The 19005-nt window shown below is 45.1% G+C and overlaps 2 protein-coding genes across 5 annotated transcripts in view; one reads left to right on the forward strand and one right to left on the reverse strand.

Annotated features, from left to right (window-relative positions):
• LOC139276137 (NXPE family member 3-like) overlaps window positions 1-19005 on the reverse strand; it is a 62203-nt gene that overhangs the window by 8584 nt on the left and 34614 nt on the right. For 2 of the 4 annotated variants that reach the window (XM_070893659.1, XM_070893658.1), the window contains 4 exons: window positions 9426-9603; window positions 2406-3193; window positions 1299-1372; window positions 964-1173 (listed from right to left, as the gene is read on the reverse strand). In XM_070893659.1, the coding sequence (XP_070749760.1) occupies window positions 964-1173; window positions 1299-1372; window positions 2406-3193; window positions 9426-9542 (1189 nt within the window). In that variant the 5' untranslated portion in view covers window positions 9543-9603. The remainder of the gene's footprint in view (window positions 1-963; window positions 1174-1298; window positions 1373-2405; window positions 3194-9425; window positions 9604-19005) is intronic. The other 2 variants (XM_070893660.1, XM_070893661.1) reach the window with 2 other exon arrangements.
• Window positions 17789-19005, forward strand: part of rpl24 (ribosomal protein L24) — a 257054-nt gene continuing 255837 nt past the window's right edge. The window contains exon 1 of the mRNA XM_070893663.1: window positions 17789-17793. Within this exon, the coding sequence (XP_070749764.1) occupies window positions 17789-17793 (5 nt within the window). The remainder of the gene's footprint in view (window positions 17794-19005) is intronic.

Below are 19005 nucleotides of genomic sequence, written 5' to 3' on the forward strand. Positions count from 1 at the left end.
GATGTCTGGTCGGCGGGGTGGGGGGGGGGGGGAGCGGGTGTCGGGTCGGGTCTGGTCGGCGGGGGGGGGGGGGGGGGAGCGGGTGTCGGGTCTGGTCGGGCAGAGAGCAGGAGCTGGCCGTGGGAGGAGCCTTATTCACGCAGCCCCAGTGAGGCCATTCAGCCAGGGCTAGGGGCTGCGTGCTTCGGGCCCCTCCCACACAGTTCGGCGCCTGGAGCTACTGCACTTGCGTGCCAACTGTAGCGCGCATGTGCAGAGGTCCCGGCACTGTTTTCAGCGCCGGGACCTGGCTCCGCCCCCCCACAGCTCGTGCTGGCTGCGCCGAGGGCTGCAGGACCTGTAAGTAGGTGGAGAATACCGAGGATTTTTTTAGGCGCTGTTTTAGGCACGATAAATGGGCGCCCAGCTCGGAGGGGCGCCCGTTTTTTTTCTTGTGGAAACTTGGGCCCATTGTTCCTGCTCTCTGCACTCGGGGAAATGGCCATTCCCTCGGGTCAAAGGGCAAAATAATCGACAATAATAAATCCAAGCTCAGGCAGGACTTTCAAATAAAATCATTAATAAAAGGTGCTCAAAGACAGAAGACAATATTATAGTTCAGGTCAAAATCACATTATTTTGTCATATGTATTTTTTAATATTTCAAAGTTTGTTTTTGAGCCCTTAGTCAGTGAAGGGCATAAAATGGCAAACCAAAGCAATTTACTGACATTTTTTGATTTACTTGATTGGTTCATCTTCACCTTTTTATTGTTAGGTGAGTCATTTAAGATTGGTTGTTTTCATAATCTTGAGAAGTTTCTCATCGGTAGTTTTCTAACTACTTTTCTTGGTTCAAATTCATACTTGAGCCAATTATAAAAGTACAATTGACAAATTTCAAGTGTCACATGTGCAGTTAATATGTGACCCATGCTACATGCAAGATAGAGATCGATACATAGACCGACTAACCAACCTAACCTGGAACAAAGTCAGTCAAATATTCAAACCACTGACGTAGAGTGGAATCTCCAAACAGATAAACTATTTTTCTATGAAGACAGTCTGTAATTTTTGCAGGAGTGTCAAAGCGGCGAATATTGCAGGTCGTTGACTTCCACTGGTCCTTATAATAAAAGCCAGATGGTGATACCAAAGGTTTTCCACGGACACATTTTCCCAGAACTGCGGCTGAAAATAAAGAGAACCAAGATACAGGAATCGTGTTCGTTATACATTAGGTTATCAGTACATTTTCATCATTTCCACTATACCAAATCTTCAATTTACAAGTCATGAATTTACATTAATCTTACCTATCCGGGGTGAAGGCTTTACAGTTACATAACTTGCTGCACTGGGTAAAATGGGTCTCTTGATGTTGACTTCACTGAAAATGTAAATATATTATACAGTAACCCATTGTACCAATGTAAAAATTGAATACATACAGGAGATAGCCCAAAATTAATTTCTAAAACTAAAAACCTATTCCTCAAGATAGTTTACTATCTAAACCTTTAACTTACATTTATTTTGACAGAAAGGTTTAAAAGGTAGCCATCCTGATAGATCAGAGATAATGGCCCCGATATTTAGGGGGGGGGGGTGGCGGGAGGCAGCGTGGAGGGAAGAGCTCTGGATGGGAAACCCACAAGTAGGGGTTTACCAGATGTCCTGTAGGTATTTATTGCAGGACATCTTTTTTCACCAGGTTTCCCATCGGAACAGCCAGCCAGATTGACAAGCATATCGGGCGGAAAAGTCTGGAGCACAAGGCCATGGCCAAAAGCAGGTGGAGAGAGGGATTGTGGGGGTAAGGGGAGACTCGTAGTCGGGGAGAGTGAGAGATGGTGGTAATGGGAAGAGTCGACGATCGGAGGAGTTGGAGATAATGGAGGTTAAATCCCCCCCCCCCCTCCCCCACTCATGGCCTCGCCTCTCCCTCTCTCTGTAACCTCCTCCGGCCCTACAACCTTCCAAGATATCTGCGTTCCTCCAGTTATGGCCTCTTGCGCATCCCCATTTTTAGTCCACCATTGGTGGCTGTGCCTTCAGCTGCTTAGGCCCTAAACTCTAGAATTCCCTCCCCAAAACTCTCTACCTCTCTCTATTCCTTCAAGACGCTCCTTACAACCTCTCTCTTTCTGTCCCAATATCCCCTTCTGTGGTTCAGTGTCAAATTTTGTTCGGTAATGCTCCAGTAAAGCACCTTGGAATGTTTTACTACGTTAAAGGCACTATATAAATGCAAATTATTATTATTATTGTTGAACACTATCGTGCTCTGGGAGGAATTTCATGTTCAAGTTTACATACCAGTATTGGGAACTCTGATTCTAGACCTCATACATATATTACAATTTGGCTCAGAATGAGAGGAGGAAAAACATAATATAAATAAAAGAATGTAAGTGACATACCTTTGGAAATAACGACTCTCTTCTCCAATTAAAAGTCCTTTCTCATATCCTCCTTTAGAATGGTTGATACGAGCAGTGCAGGGGAGCTTCTTTGGTTTGTAACAGAACCAGGGCTCCCCAGTCCTGGGATCAGTAAAGTTACAGAGCGGTTTAGTTTGAGGCAAACAAAGATTGCATTTAGTGATCTCTGAAGTACCCCCATATTTGAAGGAACTTTTAAAATATACTCTATCTGGCCGTTCCTCGCGTAGTCTTTCGAGTGCTTGGATCCCTTCACTGGGATGAACCAAGGAAACAGACACTTCAACTTTCCCTGACCAAGATAAATTAAAATTTATATAATAAAATCCATTTTGGTTATCTACAACTGTTCCTGCTGAACCGGCTTTTAAAGCTGGGGTGTGGATCCGGCCTTGGAGATAGTCACCCCCATATTGCTTTGGGTGTCCTTCAGAATCATTCATACGCAGCATCACTTGTAACTGATCTCCAACATAGAAAGTCTTTCCAGAATTTACAATAACAAAGCGAACATTTGATGGGTCGCTGCTTTTCAGAAAGGGCACAGCAGGCTTGGGTGGTTTTGGCCATTCAATCATTTTCATAAGGATTGTCCCCTCTGACCTTTCTTTGGGGGTGAAGCTCTGATTCTGGTAGCCACATTGCACCAATTTGTGAGTCCAAGAAGTAGTCTTTGTTTTCATTTTTTGCCCCATCGCGGAATAAATCTTTGAAGTTGGATAGCTCCGCCAATTATTCTCTGATCCCGTAACTGAATGCTTATCATACTACAAAAAGGAACAACATTTTAATATGTTTTCTATTGCCATCACATACATGTTATTTCCCAACACACATCCTCCTCCAGTCAAAAAGAAGCAAGCAAGGGTAGTTCAAATTCTTCCTCAGGATTGCTACTTCATGATTAAAGGAGAGAAAATAAGTCTGCAGCACATTGAGCTTATCCCAGCTACTGCCTGAAGTTTACCAGACGGGGACAGTTCCAGGTTTAATCTCCAGTGTGTGCAATTAGCCTCAGCATTCAGAATCATTGAACAGTACAGCAAAGGAGGACATTTGGCCCATCAAGTCTGCACCGGCTCTTTCGAAGAGCAATCCAGTTAATCCCACTCCCTGGCTCTTTTCCCATATCCCTGCAATTTTTCACCTTCAAGTATTTATCCAATTACCTTTTGATTCTGTATCCACCACCCTATCAGGCAGTGCATTCCACATCCTAACCACTAGATGCATAAAAATAAGCTTCTCTTCATGTTGCCTCTGGTTCTTTTGCCAAGCACCTTAAACCTGTGCCCTCTCAGCAATTGGAAACAGTTTCTCTTTATTCACTCAATCTATAACCTTCATGCTTTTAACGCCTCAATCAAATCTCCTCATAGCCTGCTCTGCTCCAAGGAGGACAACTCTAGTTTCTCTACTCTATCCATGTAATTGTAATCCCTCATCCCTGGAACCACTCTAGTAAATCTCTTCTATACCATTTCCAAAGCCTTCACATCCTTCCTAAAGTGTGGTGCCCAGAATATTTTTTTTATTCATTCATGGAATGTGGGCATCGCAGGCAAGGCTAGCATGTATTGCCCATCCCTAATTGCCATTAAGAAGGTGGTGGTGAGCCACCTTCTTGAATCGCTGCAGTCCATGTGGTGAAGCTACTCTCTCAGCACTGTTGGGGAAGGAATTCAGGATTTTGACCCAGCAATGATGAAGGAATGGCAATATATTTCCAAGTCTAGATGGTGTGTAACTTGGAGGGGACCTTTACAGGTAGTGGTGTCCCCATGCGCCTGCTGCCCTTGTCCTTCTAGGTGGTAGAAGTTACAGGTTTGGAAGGTGTGGCCGGAGAAGCCTTGGTGAGTTGCTACAGTGCATCTTGTAGATGGCACACACACTGTAGCCACAATTCGCTGGTGGTGGAGGGAGTGAATGTTTAAGGTGGTGGATTACGTGTCAATTAAGCGGGCTGCTGTGTCCTTGAGGTATCGAGTTCGAGTGTTGTTGGAACTGCATTCATCCAGGCAAGTGGAGAGTATTCCATCGCACTCCTGACTCGTGCCTTGTAGATGGTGGAAAGGCTTTGGGGAATAAGGAGGTGAGACACAGCAGAATATGCAGCCTCTGACCTGCTCTTGTCACCACAATATTTATGTGGCTGGTCCAGTTAAGTTTCTGGTCAATGGTTACCTTCAGGATGTTGATGGTGGGTTATTCAGTGATGGCAATGCCGTAGAATATCAAGGTGAAGTGGTTAGACTCTCACTTGTTGGAGATAGTCATTGCCTGGCACTTGTGTGGCGCGAATGTTACTTGCCACTATCAGCCCAAGCCTGACTGTCAACCAGGTCTTGCTACATGCGGGCATGGACCGCTTAATCATTTGAGGAGTTGCAAATGGAACTAAACACTGTGCAATCATCAGCAAACATCCACACTTCTGACCTTATGATGGAGGGAAGGTCATTGCTGAAGCAGCTGAAGATGTTGGGCCTAGGATGCTGCCCTGAGGAACTCCTGCAGCAATGTCCAGGGGCTGAGATTATTGACCTCCAACAATCAGAACCATCTTTCTTTGTGCTAGATATGACTCCAGCCTGTGGAAAGTTCCGCCCCCCCCCCCCCCCCCCCGATTCCCATTGACTTCAATTTTATTAGGGCTCCTCCCTCGATGCCACACTCAGTCAGATGCTGTCTTGATGTCAAGGGCAGTCACTCTCACCTCACCTCTGGAATTCAGCTCTTTTGTCCATGTTTGGACCAAGGCTGTAATGACGTCTGGAGCCAAGTGGTCCTGGCCGAACCCAAAATGAGCATCGGTGAAAAGCTTGTTGGTGAGTAAGTGCCGTTTGACAGCACTGTCGATGACACCTTCCATCACTTTGCTGATGATTGACTGATGGGGCGGTAATTGGCCTGATTTGATTTGTCCTGCTTTTTATGGATAGGACATACCTGGGCAGATTTCCACATTGTTGGGTAGACGCCAGTGTTGTGACTGTAGCTTGGCTAGAGGCATGGCTAGTTCTGGAGCACAAGTCTTCAACACGACAGCCAGGATGTTGTTGGGACCAATTGCCTTTGCTATATCCAGCACATTCAGCCGATTCTTGATATCATGGGGAGTGAATCTAATTGGCTGAAGGCTGGCTTCTGTAAGGGTGGGGACCTCAGGAGGAGGCCGATATGCATCATCCACTCGGCCCTTCTGGCTGAAGATGGTTGCAAACCGCTTCAGCCTCATCTTTTGCACTTGATGCTGGGCATCACTGAAGATGGGGATATTCATGGAGCCTCCTTCTCCCATTAGTTGTTTAATTTTCCACCACCATTCATGACTGGATGTAGTAGGACTGCAGAGCTTTGATCTGATCTGTTGATTGTGGGATCACTTAGCTCTGTCTATAGCATGCTGCTTCCATGTAATAGTGTATACATGTAGTCCTGTGTTGCAGTTTCCCCGGTTGGCACCTCATTTTTAGGTATGCCTGATGCTGCTCCTGATAGTCTCTTCTGCACTCCTCATTGAACCAAGTTTGGTCCCTTGGCTTGATGGTAATGGTAGAGTGAAGGATATATTCAAAAGGGAGTTAGATGTGGCCCTTACGGCTAAAGGGATCAGGGGGTACAGAGAGAAGGCATCCATGATCATATTGAATGGTGGTGCAGGCTCAAAGGGCCGAATGGCTTGCTCCTGCACCTATTTTCTATGTTTATGATATGCCAGACCATGAGGTTAAAGATTATGATGGAATACAATTCTGCTGCTGCTAGTGGTCCACAAAGCCTCAGTTTTGAGCTGCTAGATCTGTTCTGATATAACTCCTTACAGTCCAAAAACAGCCATACACCACAACTCTCCGTTTTCTATCCCTTAACCAATTTTTCTATCCATGCTGCTACTATCCCTTTTATCACCTGGAGAATTTTGCTAACAACCCTAGTATGTGGTACTTTAACAAATGCCTTTTGAAGTCCATATACACATCAACTGCACTGCCCACATCTACTCTCTCTGTTACCGCATCAAAAAACTCAATCTATTTAGTCAAACACGATTTGCCCTTAACAAATCTGTGCGGGCTCTCCTTTATTAGCCCATGCTTGACCAAATGGTTGTTAATTTTCTGCCAGACTATTGCTTGTAAAAGCTTCCCAACCACTGATATTAAACTGACTGGCCTATAACTGCTGGGATTTTCCTTCTCTCCTTTTTTTGAACAAGGTTGTAACATTTGCAATCCTCCAGACTCGGTGACACAACCCCTGTATCTAAGGAGGACTGGAAGATTGCGGCCGGCACCTTCACAATTTCAACCCTTACTTCCCTCAGCAACCTAGGATGCATCACATTCAGACTGTGTGACTTATCCACTTTAATTACCGCCAGGCCTGTCTAGTAGCTCTATATATTTTTATCTCATCCAGTATCCAAACTTCTCATTTACTACAGCTTTGGCAAAGTTCTTTTCCTTGGTAAACACTGATGCAAAATACTCATTTAGTACCTCAGCTATGCCTCTGTCTCCACCAATAGTTCTCCATTTTGGTTTCCAAAATTGGCCCCACCGCTCCTCTAACAATCCTTTTACTGTTAATATGCCTATGTACCTTTGGATTCCCTTTTATGTTAGGACGAGAATAGATGGGCATCTGTCATTTTGCCCCTCTTATTTCCTTTTTCACTTCTCTGTACTTTCTTTATTCAGCCTGATTCTCCCTTGTATTATCAAGCTGACATCAGTCATACGCCCCCGTTTTCTGCTTTACCCTACTCTCCAACTCATTCATTATCCAGGGAGCTCTGGCTCTGGCTTCGGTTGCCCTCCTTCCCTGCCCTTTGTAGGAATGTACCTAGATTGTACCTGACCATCTCCTCTTTAAAGGCCACCCATCGCACGACTATATTTTTGCCTGCAAGACTTTGACTCCAATTTAGCTGCGCCAGATCCCTCCTCAATTCGCTAAAAAGCCCTCCTTTCTAGGTAAGTATTTTTATTCTGGATTGCTCCTTGACCCTCTCCATAACTAATCTGCAGCTTACGATACTATGATCACTATTCCAGAGATGCTCTTCAACGGTGGCATTCTTCACTTGACCCACTTAATTCCTCAGGACTAGATCCAGCAATGCTTCCTTCTTCGTTGGGCAAGAAACACACCTTGAGTTAGCAGGTGGAAAAATATATAATTAGTCAGTGCTCCCATTCCTGATCACTATCCAATGACTCCTGTTGAAAGACCAACAGGGGTTGGGTTTCACTATGATGTTGAACTACAGGTCAGGTAGCCTGCTAACACTCACTGGCAAGGCTAAACAATGATAAATAGTTGGTCAAAGCACCGGAAAGCACCAGCTGCCCATAAAACTATATTCCAGCAGGATTAGTTTTCATGAGGTTCAATTTTCCCCAAAGCTGTTTTTTGGTGTACTTGAAGAGTTACAGCCGTTTTTTGGGGGCCCATGTATGCCAAAAAAAAAAACATCCAAGTTTCCCCGTTTGAGTTCTTCATTTTGGCACCGCCCAGCCTGTCCTTTAGTTTTGGGGGTGGAGCCAAAGATCTCCGACAAAAAGATCGGGTTGCCACAGCAACCAGGGACACACTGCAGGCTGAGGCTGAAAAGTGAAACATACAACCAGCTCACAGCAACCTGCACACGCACATTACACATTGCAGCAACTTACCTCCATTAAATTATTAAAATGTAATGACAAAAGTCTATCTCCCCTCCCCCCCCATGACGGCCTCGGTTCCTAACCCAGGCCGAATGGCCTCCCGGTCCCCGCTCCTAACCCAGGCTGAATGGCCTCCCGCTGCCAGTACCCACTCCTAACTATGCCCGAACGGCTTTCCCACTCTTTGCCGCTGCTGTCCAGTCCCTGGAACTGCATCTGCTGCGCTGATTTACTTACCTGCACCAATTTTCTTAACTCACCAGAAAGTTTTCCCCCCCCCCCCCAGAGGCCACATACACCGGCCTAAGAAAAACTGGAGTAAATCGGAGCTGGCCAAACTTGCTTAAATGGCCAGAATTGGCACAGGTGGCAGGTTATGCCCCCTAGGACACGAAAAAAAACTTACCTAAAAAAATCGTAACTAAATGAGTTATGCTGGCACACGTTGATTGGGAAATTTGTATTTAAAAATTAGGCCAAAAAAAACAATCCACGATAAAAAAATGGCGCAAATCACTGGGGAAAATGGAGCCCATAATCCTGAGAGCTTTATTTAGTTCTTTAATTTTCTTCACAGGAACATTCTTAGCAATTTAAAACACTTTGTCTGTAATGTTTAATAAGCACCAACAAGCAGTGAAAAATGAAGACAGTCAGGCAGACTGAAGATTTGTGAACTTCAAATCAGTTGGCACAACCTCGATTCTTTAATATAATGTACAAGTGCCTTCTTGTTTACTTGTTACAAAAGAGAAAGTCAGAAGCAACACTTACAATTCAAAAGATTTAAAATTGAATAATGATACCCCATTAAAATGAGGTCACTTGCTATTTAAGTGCAGCACTAAAGAACACCAGGGGCAATGAATTGAAACTGGTACTTCTTATTGATGCTTCAGCACTCAGTAGGAAGACAAATACAATACCCCTACTCCGCTCAGATTCCAATGTGACTCTGCAGTCGGTGGAGCAGAAGCTACAATGTTTAAATGCAGAGGGTTGATGACGAAGGGGAGGAGAGAAAAAGCACAAGGCGTCCTCACCAGAATTGTTGTGCACCTCCTAGCATGTGGCCAAAGAGAGCACAGGCAGAGGTCTGGAACACAATGCCCACCATACAATGGGAACACAAAACCCAGCAGGACCCGAACAGGAGAAACCCCAACCCTGGTTAAAGAGACAACAGAAACAGGACCATGTCGATAGTTTCCATTTGGAACATGTGGTCCACGAGAGATAAACCATCACATCTTTAAACACTGCTCCTTTGAACCTTGGTCAACATGATGGTTTACTCTAAACATTCTGGTTATACCATTCTACACACCTTTATATTACGCAAGTTTAGAATCAGCATCAGCAGTGTCATCAGAATCAGCAACGTGAAAAAGGATCGGGGTATGGAGAAGGGAAGAGCAGTTTCTTTTGTGGCTTTTTCATCCATACTGGAAGGTCACTGTGCACCAGTGCATAATCAGTCTGTTTAGCACTTCTGCTTTGTAAATCTGCAACAAAAAAAGTGCTAAATAAATTTAAGATCAAGAAATCACTGGGACCTGAGTTTCCATTCGAGCATCCTGAGGGAAGCCTCTGACTATAATTTCCCAAAATGCCTTGGATAGTAAAATTTTGACAGAGGACTGGAGGGTGGCAAATGTGGCATCCTTCTAAAAAAGGAGACGGGGATAAGCCAAGTAATTATAGGCCAGTCGGCATTACTTCAGCTGTTGGTAAACTACTAACCTATATCACTAAACACTTGGAGAAACAAGAGTTAACAGGGACAGTCAGCACCGATTTCTTAGACAAGTCATGCTTGACTAATCTGATCAATTAATTGAAGTAGTAACAGAACATACATGAAGGATATGCAGCTGTATGGATTTACAAAAAAGCATTGGAAAAGATACCACATAAAAGACAGATAGCAAAGAGAATGGGATATGGACTAATGGGAACTTGGCCACATGCACAGGGAGAAAAACAGAACATTTTTTAAATCGTAAGAAACTACTAAATGTTGGTGTTCAGAGAGATTTAGATGTCCTCATACAGGAAATGCAGAAAGTTAGCATGCAGGTACAGATAGCAATTAGAAAGGCAAATGGTCTTTATTGCACGGGGGTTGGAGCACAAGAGTAAAGAAGTCTTACTACAATTGTAGAGGGATTTGGCGAGACCACACCTGGAGTACCAATCACAGTTTTGGTCTCCTTATCTGAGAAAGAACATACTTGCCACAGAGGCAGAGCAACAAAGGTTCATTAGATTGATAAGAGGGTTGTCCTTTGAGGAGTGATTGGGTAGACTAGGCCGAGACTCGCGGGTTTAGATGAGAGGTGATTCCATTGAAACATAAGATTCCGAGGGGCATTGACAGGGTAGATGCAGAAAGGTTGTTTCCCCTGGTTGGAGCATCTAGAACCAGGGGGTATAGTCTCAGGATAAGGGGTCGGCCATTTAAGACTCAGATGAGGAGGAATTTCTCCACTCAGAGGGTTATGAATCTTTGGAATTTCTACCTCGAAGGGCTGTGAATGCTGAGTCGTTGAGTATATTCAAGGCTGAGAATAGATAGATTTTTGGACTCTCTAGTGATCGGGCGGGAAATTGGAGTTGAGGTCAAAGATCAGCCATGATATGGAATGGCAGAGCAGGCCCGAAGGGCCGTATGACCTCCTCCTGCTCCTAATTCTTATGTTCTTATGAGATGATTGGAGACCAGAAAACAAAGGCTAGAAGTAAAAATAATTTTCTCCAGACTGAAAAGATGTCAGTGGCATTTCACAGGGGGCTTTTTGGGGACTTCATGCTATCACTTAAGGCAATCAAGATCAAGTACACTATATAGTTCAAGCATGGTTAGAAGGAGAGGGCAGCGTTGGAAACAACTGGACTCGGGTAGGAGAATGGAGAGAAGAGGAGAGGATAGGAGAATTGGTTGTCTGCAAAGGTGGGAAGAGGGGACAAAGAGGAGGGAACGGGGTGGAGGAGACGAGTCAAGAGGCACACAGGGTAGGGGTGGGGATGGTGGGTTTTGTCAGAGGGTTGGTTTTTGGTCCAATGGAGATGGGGGGGGGGGGGTGGAGGAGCGTAGCTCAGGCTCCAGTTTCTTCTCTGTGTGTAAAGGGGTGTCAGGATAAGTTTTCTTCTCAGGGCCCGAGTTCCTTCTAGGTGGCAGGAGGTGAGGTTGTAGGAGGTCCAAATTGTTATTCAGCAGGTGGGGAGAAGAGGAAGAGACAATGGGCAGAGGGGAAGAGATGGGGATGTAGGTAGAGACAGGGAAAAGAGTGGGGGGGGGGGTGGAAGGAAGATAGGGGGCAATGGGGAGAAAGGGACGGTGTGGATCACATTGGGCCAGGGAGAATTTTCTTCTCAATGGGAGGTGGTGGAGGAGCTGCACATGGTCCATTTGGTGGTTCTATGTGCTTCTCAGTAGAGGGAAGGGTAGGTCTTTCTCACAGTGGGGGTGGAGTTGCAGAGGGTATTTTTACAGCTGAGTGGGTAGGAGATAGAGAAGTCTCTAGTTTTTTTTCCTCTGTGCAGGAAGGGATGAGGGAGAGATACCAGCAGAGGTTTTTCTTTCAGGGTTCAAGTTAAGAAAGAAATGAACATCCCAATTGCTTCACAGCCAATGATGCTTGATTTAAAAGTCTCATCCGAAATACGCCACCTCCGACAGTGCAACACTCTCTCTGGAGCAGGACTCAACCCCACAAGCTTCTAACTCTGAGGCAAGAGTGCTACCACTGAGCCAAGGTCAACACCTAAACTTGCATTGATATAGCACCGGACACAATATCAGGATATGCCAATAACTTACTTTTAAAGTGTAGTCGCCGTTGTAAATTGGGAAAAGGCGGCATCCAATTTCTGCAGAGCCAGGACATCAGGTGAAATCTCCTGCTCTTCTTTAAAAAGTGGTATTGGATCTTAAGGGCAAACAGGACCTTCGCTTAATGTCTCATCTGAAAAACAGCCCCTCCGACAATGCAGCACTTCCTTAGTACTGCACTGAAGTGATTGCATAGATTATATGCTCATGTGTCTGGAGGGTGCAGGCTTAAACCCACAACATTCTGTCTCAGAAGCAAGAGTGCTACTAGTGGGCGTCGGCTGACACCAATACAGGAAGTCTTTGAGTTGTATTGCTGGGCACCACCAAGTTTATTAATTGCACACAACGTAAGACTTCAGAAGTCATTCAAACTGCTCGGTCAACTTCCTACACTGATGTGTGCTTCGTCCTTACTATGCAGTATAAATGCACACGAGGCCCATGCTTGAGAGGTCAGTCTGTGACCTGTCCTTTATTCCTTAGCACTCAAGTGATGGAAATGGGTGGTGCTTCCCCTTTTATATCTGAAGGTCCAGGTTAGGAGTGTCTCCCACAAGTTCACCACCTTGTGGTCATTGTTCTCAGTGTACAACTTGGGTCAGATTATACATGGGTTACAAAGCTGGTTGAATACATGACATCACCTCACCGCCCCCCCCGCAAAGTCTTATTGGGATCACAGGTTGAGTCTTTCTGGTGGTTTACGCTCCCTTGTAGAGCGCCTGAGTTGGGGCTCCGGTTGTTGGGTGCTGGCTTGAGTGTCTGCTGTTTGCGATGCCTCAGGCCTGTCCGGACTGCCCAAAGTGACTGGGCTCTCCTCCACTTGGTTCCTGTGTTCGGTCAGCTGTGGAGGAGTGAACTCTATAGCGTGTTCTTCCTCTGCTTCTTCTATGGAGTTGCTGAACCTCCTTTTTGTTTGATCCACATGTTTGCGGCAAATTTGTCCATTGGTAAGTATAACTACCAGAATCCTATTTCCCTCTTTGGCAATCACAGTGCCTGTGAGCCAGTTGGGCCCTGCAGCATAGTTGAGGACAAAAACAGGGTCATTTACATCAATGCATCACCCCCTCGCATTCCTATCATGGTAGTCATGTTGTGACTGGCACCTGCTCTCAACAATTTATTTCATGGTGGGGTGTATAAGGGATAACCAGGTTTTGAGTGTCCTTTTCATTAGCAGCTCTGCGGGTGGAACCCCTGTGAGCGAGTGTGGTCGGGATCTGTAGGCCAACAGGAGGTGTGATAAGCGGCTTTGTAGGGAACCCCCTTGGATTCTGAGCATCCCCTGTTTGATTATCTGCACTGCTTGTTCTGCCTGGCCGTTTGAGGCCGGCTTGAACAGTGTCATTCTGACATGGTTAATTCCATTGCCTGCCATGAAGTCCTGGAATTCAGTGCTGGTGAAGCACGGGCCATTGTCGCTGACCAAGATGTCCGGTAGACTGTGGGTGACGAACATTGCCCGTAGACTTTCTACCGTGGCAGAGGATGTGCTTGAACTTAAAATGTCACACTCAATCCATTTGGAGTAGGCGTCTACTACAACCAAAAACATTTTTCCATGAAAGGACCTGCATAGTTCATATGGATGAGTGACCATGATGGCCATGGCTAGGGGCTAAGGGGGGCTTCCCTGGTTGCATTGCCCAGCTGGGCACACGTGTTGCACCTGCGAACACAAAGTTCCAGATCCGCGTCTATCCCTGGCCATCAAACGTGTGACCTGGCAATTGCCTTCATCATGACAATGCCCGGGTGCTTATTGTGGAATTCTCTGATGAACATCTCTCTGCCCATCTGGGGCAGAGGAAGAACACAATATAGAGTTCACTCCTGCGCCTATGAAATGGTTTAAATTCTTCAGGGCAGGCCCTGTACGTGGCTGCCCAGTCCCCATTCAGGACACATTTCTTGACTAGAGACAATAGCAGGTCTCTATTTGTCCAGACTTTAATCTGACAGGCTGTCACGGGTGAGCCTTCGCTTCCGAAAGCTTCAACAGCCATGACCATCTCAGCAGCATGCTCGGTAACCCCCTCAGTGGTGGCTAGTGGGAGCCTGCTGAGTGCATCGGCGCAGTTTTCTGTGGCGCTGCCTAGCACCGGAATGATCTCCTTTGTGTATGTCCGTAGCGGTGCGTCAATCGGCGATAATTTTGGCCTCCTGGCCTTGGACGTCCACAACATTTCGAACTGTTTGATACCCATCAGGACTGGCTGGCCCCCGTGTCTAGCTCCTTTGATACTGGGATGCCATTGAGGAGCACTTTCATCATTATCGGTGACGTCCTGGTGTATGAACTGTATACGTGCTCCACATGAACTCGCTGAACTTCAGCTTCCAGCGATTTCCCCCAGCATTCATTTCTGCAATTTCTGTAGGTATTTTGCTCATCTCTGCAAACTTCAGCTGAGTGTGTGCCTCCACGCCTCCAACATGAGCTGCTGTTGGAAACAAAAGGTCCCTTGCCAATCGATTGTCCCTGACTGCCCCGGTGATTGTCCTTGAGTGTGCCATTAACAGGTGTTGATGGCCCCATTTCTGGCCGCATTGTCCCTTGCAATGGCGTGAATCGGCGTTCAGCTTGCCATTGTCTCTGTCGAACGCCCCCTCTGGGTTCGACTACATGTTGGGGCATGCCTGACTGCCCTTGTCTGCCTGGAGAACTGTGTGCTGCTTTAACAATGTTGAATCTTTGTCCCAACCATTCCTTAACACAGTACCTCTCGTCTGTTCTGCTAGTGGCCATGCTCGCGTAGTTTAAATCCCAGTTTCTCATCGCCATTGATACGTCCTTACTATACAGTATAAATGCACACGAGGCCCATGCTCGAGAGGTCAGTCTGTGACCTGTCCTTTATTCCTTAGCACTCAAGTGATGGAAGTGGGTGGAGCTGCTCCTTTTATATCTGAAGGTCCAGGTTAGCAGTGTCTCCCACAAGTTCACCACCTAGTGGTCATTGTTCTCACAGTGTACAACTTAGGTCAGATTATACATGGGTTACAATGCTGGTTGAATACATGACAATATGAACCTCATTATATCTGCAGTTCCCCTCTGGTTAATAATTTTTCCTGGAGTCATAAAATATGAATGCAGAGGAAAGCCTTGATCACAAATCAACCATCCTGACACATGATGTTGAATCGTGTCATGGGATCTTTTATGTCCACCTGCGAGAGCAGACGGGACCTCGGCTTAACATCTCATCAGAAAGACAATGGGCTAGATTTTCCCTAAAGCCCCTCAACGCCTGATTGCCGCCCAGAAATATTGCTAATGTTCTGCAACCAACTCTGGCGAAAATTTCTATAATTAAAAAAAGTAAAAAATATCGCCCGCGAGAAAATGGATCTTGCACCAAGATTCTCGGTGATTACTCGGCCGTTAATGGCAAAACTAGTTGATACGGGCGGTTCTTACCAGAATGGACGGTAAGTACTTAAAATTTAGTCCAAGGCTATGGTTGGGCCTAGGGAAGGGGGAAAACGCAAAATATTTTTTCACTTAAACAAAAACTAAAAAGTTATAAAAAAGACACTTAACGTAATCGCTGCTTTAGAATTTAAAAAATAATTTTTAAAAACTTTTAACTTACCTTTCTTTGCATGGTGCTCACCTACTGCCCTGTTTCCGGCAGCTTTTCCTGGGCGGTTCCCTCGGCGGTGTGTATGGGTCCTCGTTGAGGCAAAACTTAAATCTTGGCGATTTTCTCAGCGGTGCACGCAGACAGTTTGCTGCGTAGCGATCTTTTCAAAATGTGGGCAAAACTCTTTTTATTAAAAAAAAGAGGAATCTTTCGCCGAGCAGTTTTATCAAAAAACAACTGTACCGCCGAGAAAATTGCTGAAAATGAAGGCGAAAGTCTAGCCCAATGAATTGACTAAGAAGTAACGATGTTACCAACAAAACCAAGCTGATACTTGTCTACCGAGGCTTTATAATCTACAGGTCAGACCACAATTGGAATATTATGCACAATTTGCATTTTAACCTCCGACACAACCTCGACCCATCCATTTTTGAGAGTTAAGATTCATCCCAGAGTTTCTTACAGTTAGAGATAATTGTTATCTTCAAGGTCGATACAGTGAGTCATCCAGCATCTTCAGGAACATAAAAAGTGTGTGTGAATGATGAGAGAGAGATTAGGGGGCCACAAGTTACTGTCTGCATATGATTGGGTAAAATAAGGGGAGTACTGGGAAAATACCTAATTGGATGTATTTTGCCATTTTTCTGTTTTTTTAGGGTATAATAAGGAAATTGGACTTTTGTTACCATACAAGCAACATGCGTTCATAGTTACGACACCTGCCCAAATCAGGCTGAGTAGTATCGGGCCGAAAATTCCGGCCTCACCGGGTCCGTATGAAATGCACACGGACCCAGCGAGGCCTCACAAAAGCCCGTTTTCAGGGCGAGATGCGCATGCGCCAAAAACAGCTTTTCTGATGTCAAGATTTCTCTCGACAGATCCTCAGCATTCCCGGGAGAGATTGGGCTATTTGCCCAACTCATGCCCAGCGAATGTCCTTCAAACTTTTATGCCTGGTAAAAGCAGGTGCATAGCTTACTTTTGCCAGCGTTAAGAGTTTTAAAACATAAAAATTTAATCATTCATTTTTATGTTAAAAACCCTGTCCATTAAGGTAAGTTTATTTTTAACCCTATTAAAACCCTATTGGCCCTGAAATCCCGGTTTTTTCTTCCCGTGGGCGTTCGACTAAAAATAGGAGGAAAGATGCGCACTTACCTTTTGGTCGAACACTCGCCAGAGATCCCGGTCCTCAGGCCACCTCTTCTTGCGCAACGGAGCAGGTTCACGTTGGGACGTCCGTAGGAGTCATGTGGGCCTGGACACCCAATCATGGTAAAGTATTTTCTCATTCATAGTAAGTCTGAAATTCCTATTACTATGAATGAGAAACACGCCCAAACACCATGTAAAACAAAAAAAAACACCTCAGGAGGTTTATTGAACAAAAGGTGATCATCTGGCCAGTCATGAGCCAGCTCTCTGAAAGACCTATCCACTTCCATCCCTCGCCCTTTCCCCAATATCTTTTACATTTTTCTTTTTCAAATATTTATCCACTTCCCTTTTAAAAGTGGTATTATAGAATCTGCTTTCACTACTATTTCTAGTAGGCATGCATAACTTATTATGCATAAAACATTTTTCCTACCCGCTCCCTTCGTTCATTTGGTGACAAGATTATACACCATCATTGTAGAGTTTGAAATTATATCAAACATATTGGCCTGGAGATTGCTTTGGGCAGCTTTCTTCAGGGCCTGCAGCGAGCACCCTTGCTTCGCCGCTGACAGCAAATTCCAGCTATTATTAGAGCTCCTTTGTGATGGTGACTGAGTAATACATTTTCACACATACCAGAAATGCAGTAGACAAAATAATAAAAATTAGGGTTCAGTTTGTTTATATTGTTAAGGATCTTGAATACTTCTGTAAAAATTAGATATGTTTTTACATTATTTTTAATACCAAATTAAGACAGAACAGTTTATGTAGCAATTATGGCTAAACTATTTGATTGTCAGAATTGGTTTAAACTGTATGTTGGCAGATCTCAACTTTTGGTCACTGACACTCCAGGACAAAAGTAATCGCTCAGAAAGAAAAATCATAGCAAGCAAAGTTTGCTGAAGGATGACGCCTTTATCATTGTTTTATTACCTTTGGGTCACTGAAGAAACCGTGTTAACCTCAGCAATTAGACAATGGAAGGTGGTTTTTAAAATACAGGTTTGAACCTGCCTTATCCGGAACCACCTCTCGTCCAGAACCATTCCCGGCCACCGGGTGGCGCATGCATAAAACTCCAACATGAACAACTTGAAGTCCTTCCTCCCTGCTGAGTCACACCATCGCAGGCCTGACCCAGTGATCCACCCCCCACCCCCCCCATGATTTCGCTGCCGCACTCCCAGCCCCAAGATCCCCTTGCTCAGTACTTGTACCATCCAATTTAACGTGACCACCCCTCGTCCGGAAAAATCCCTTATCCAGAACAGGCCAAGTCCCGAGGGTTCCGGATAAGGGAGGTTCAACCTGTAGTATAAAGGACAGATACGAAGCAAAACAGTAAGGACTTTAGCTAGCTTCAAGAAGAGGCACCGTGAACGGCTTTGGAATCACTCAGATGCATGGACTGCTCTGTCTGCAGTCTGAAAATGAATGTTTTGAAACAATAATAAATGTACTTAATTGTCAGACATAGTACCATCTCTGGCTTTTTGAATCTGTTAATAAGGATAAAGTATTATCCAACAACTTCAATAAGCGTTTCCTTGAACCTGCTTTTCACAAATGTAGCTTTCCCCGTTGTCACAGCCCCTCCTTATAGCTGAGCAGTCTAACTCCAGATGCTAATTTACTTATTCTGAAGCCAAGATGTCACTACTGTAGTAGGGATCAGAATTGCACACTAATATACCAGATAGGGCAGACCATTGCTTTATACAAACTCAACATCACTTTCTAGGATTATGCTCGGAATTGAGTTACAAATGATCTCATTCAGTGGTGCTGCAGGCCTGAGGGGATGAATGGCTTACTCCTAATGTTTCCTACAATACAACAGTGACTACACTTTAAAAGTACTTCATTGGCTGAAAAGTGCTTTGGGACGACCTGGGGTCGCAAAAGGCAAGTTTTTCTTTCTTTATTTTCTTGTATGTCTGACTATAAACAGTCTCCCACTATCCATGGCCCCAAATACTCCTTCCAGGTGAAACAGCAAGTTACTTGTACTTCTTTCAATTTAGTATACTGTATTCACTGCTCACGATGTGGTCTCCTCTACATTGGGGAGAACATCATCATAGGCAGTCCCTCGGAATCGAGGTAGACTTGCTTCCACTCTAAAAATATGAGTCCTTAGGTGACTGAACAGTCCAATAAGAGAACCACAATCCCTGTCACAGGTGAGACAGACAGTCGTTGAGGGAAAGGGTGGGTGGGACTGGTTTGCCGCAATCTCTTTCCACTGCCTGCCCTTGATTTATGCATGCTCTCGGCGATGAGACTCAAGGTGCTCAGCG

Source organism: Pristiophorus japonicus, chromosome 11 (assembly GCF_044704955.1).
Source record: "Pristiophorus japonicus isolate sPriJap1 chromosome 11, sPriJap1.hap1, whole genome shotgun sequence".
Taxonomy (NCBI): Eukaryota; Metazoa; Chordata; class Chondrichthyes; family Pristiophoridae; genus Pristiophorus; species Pristiophorus japonicus.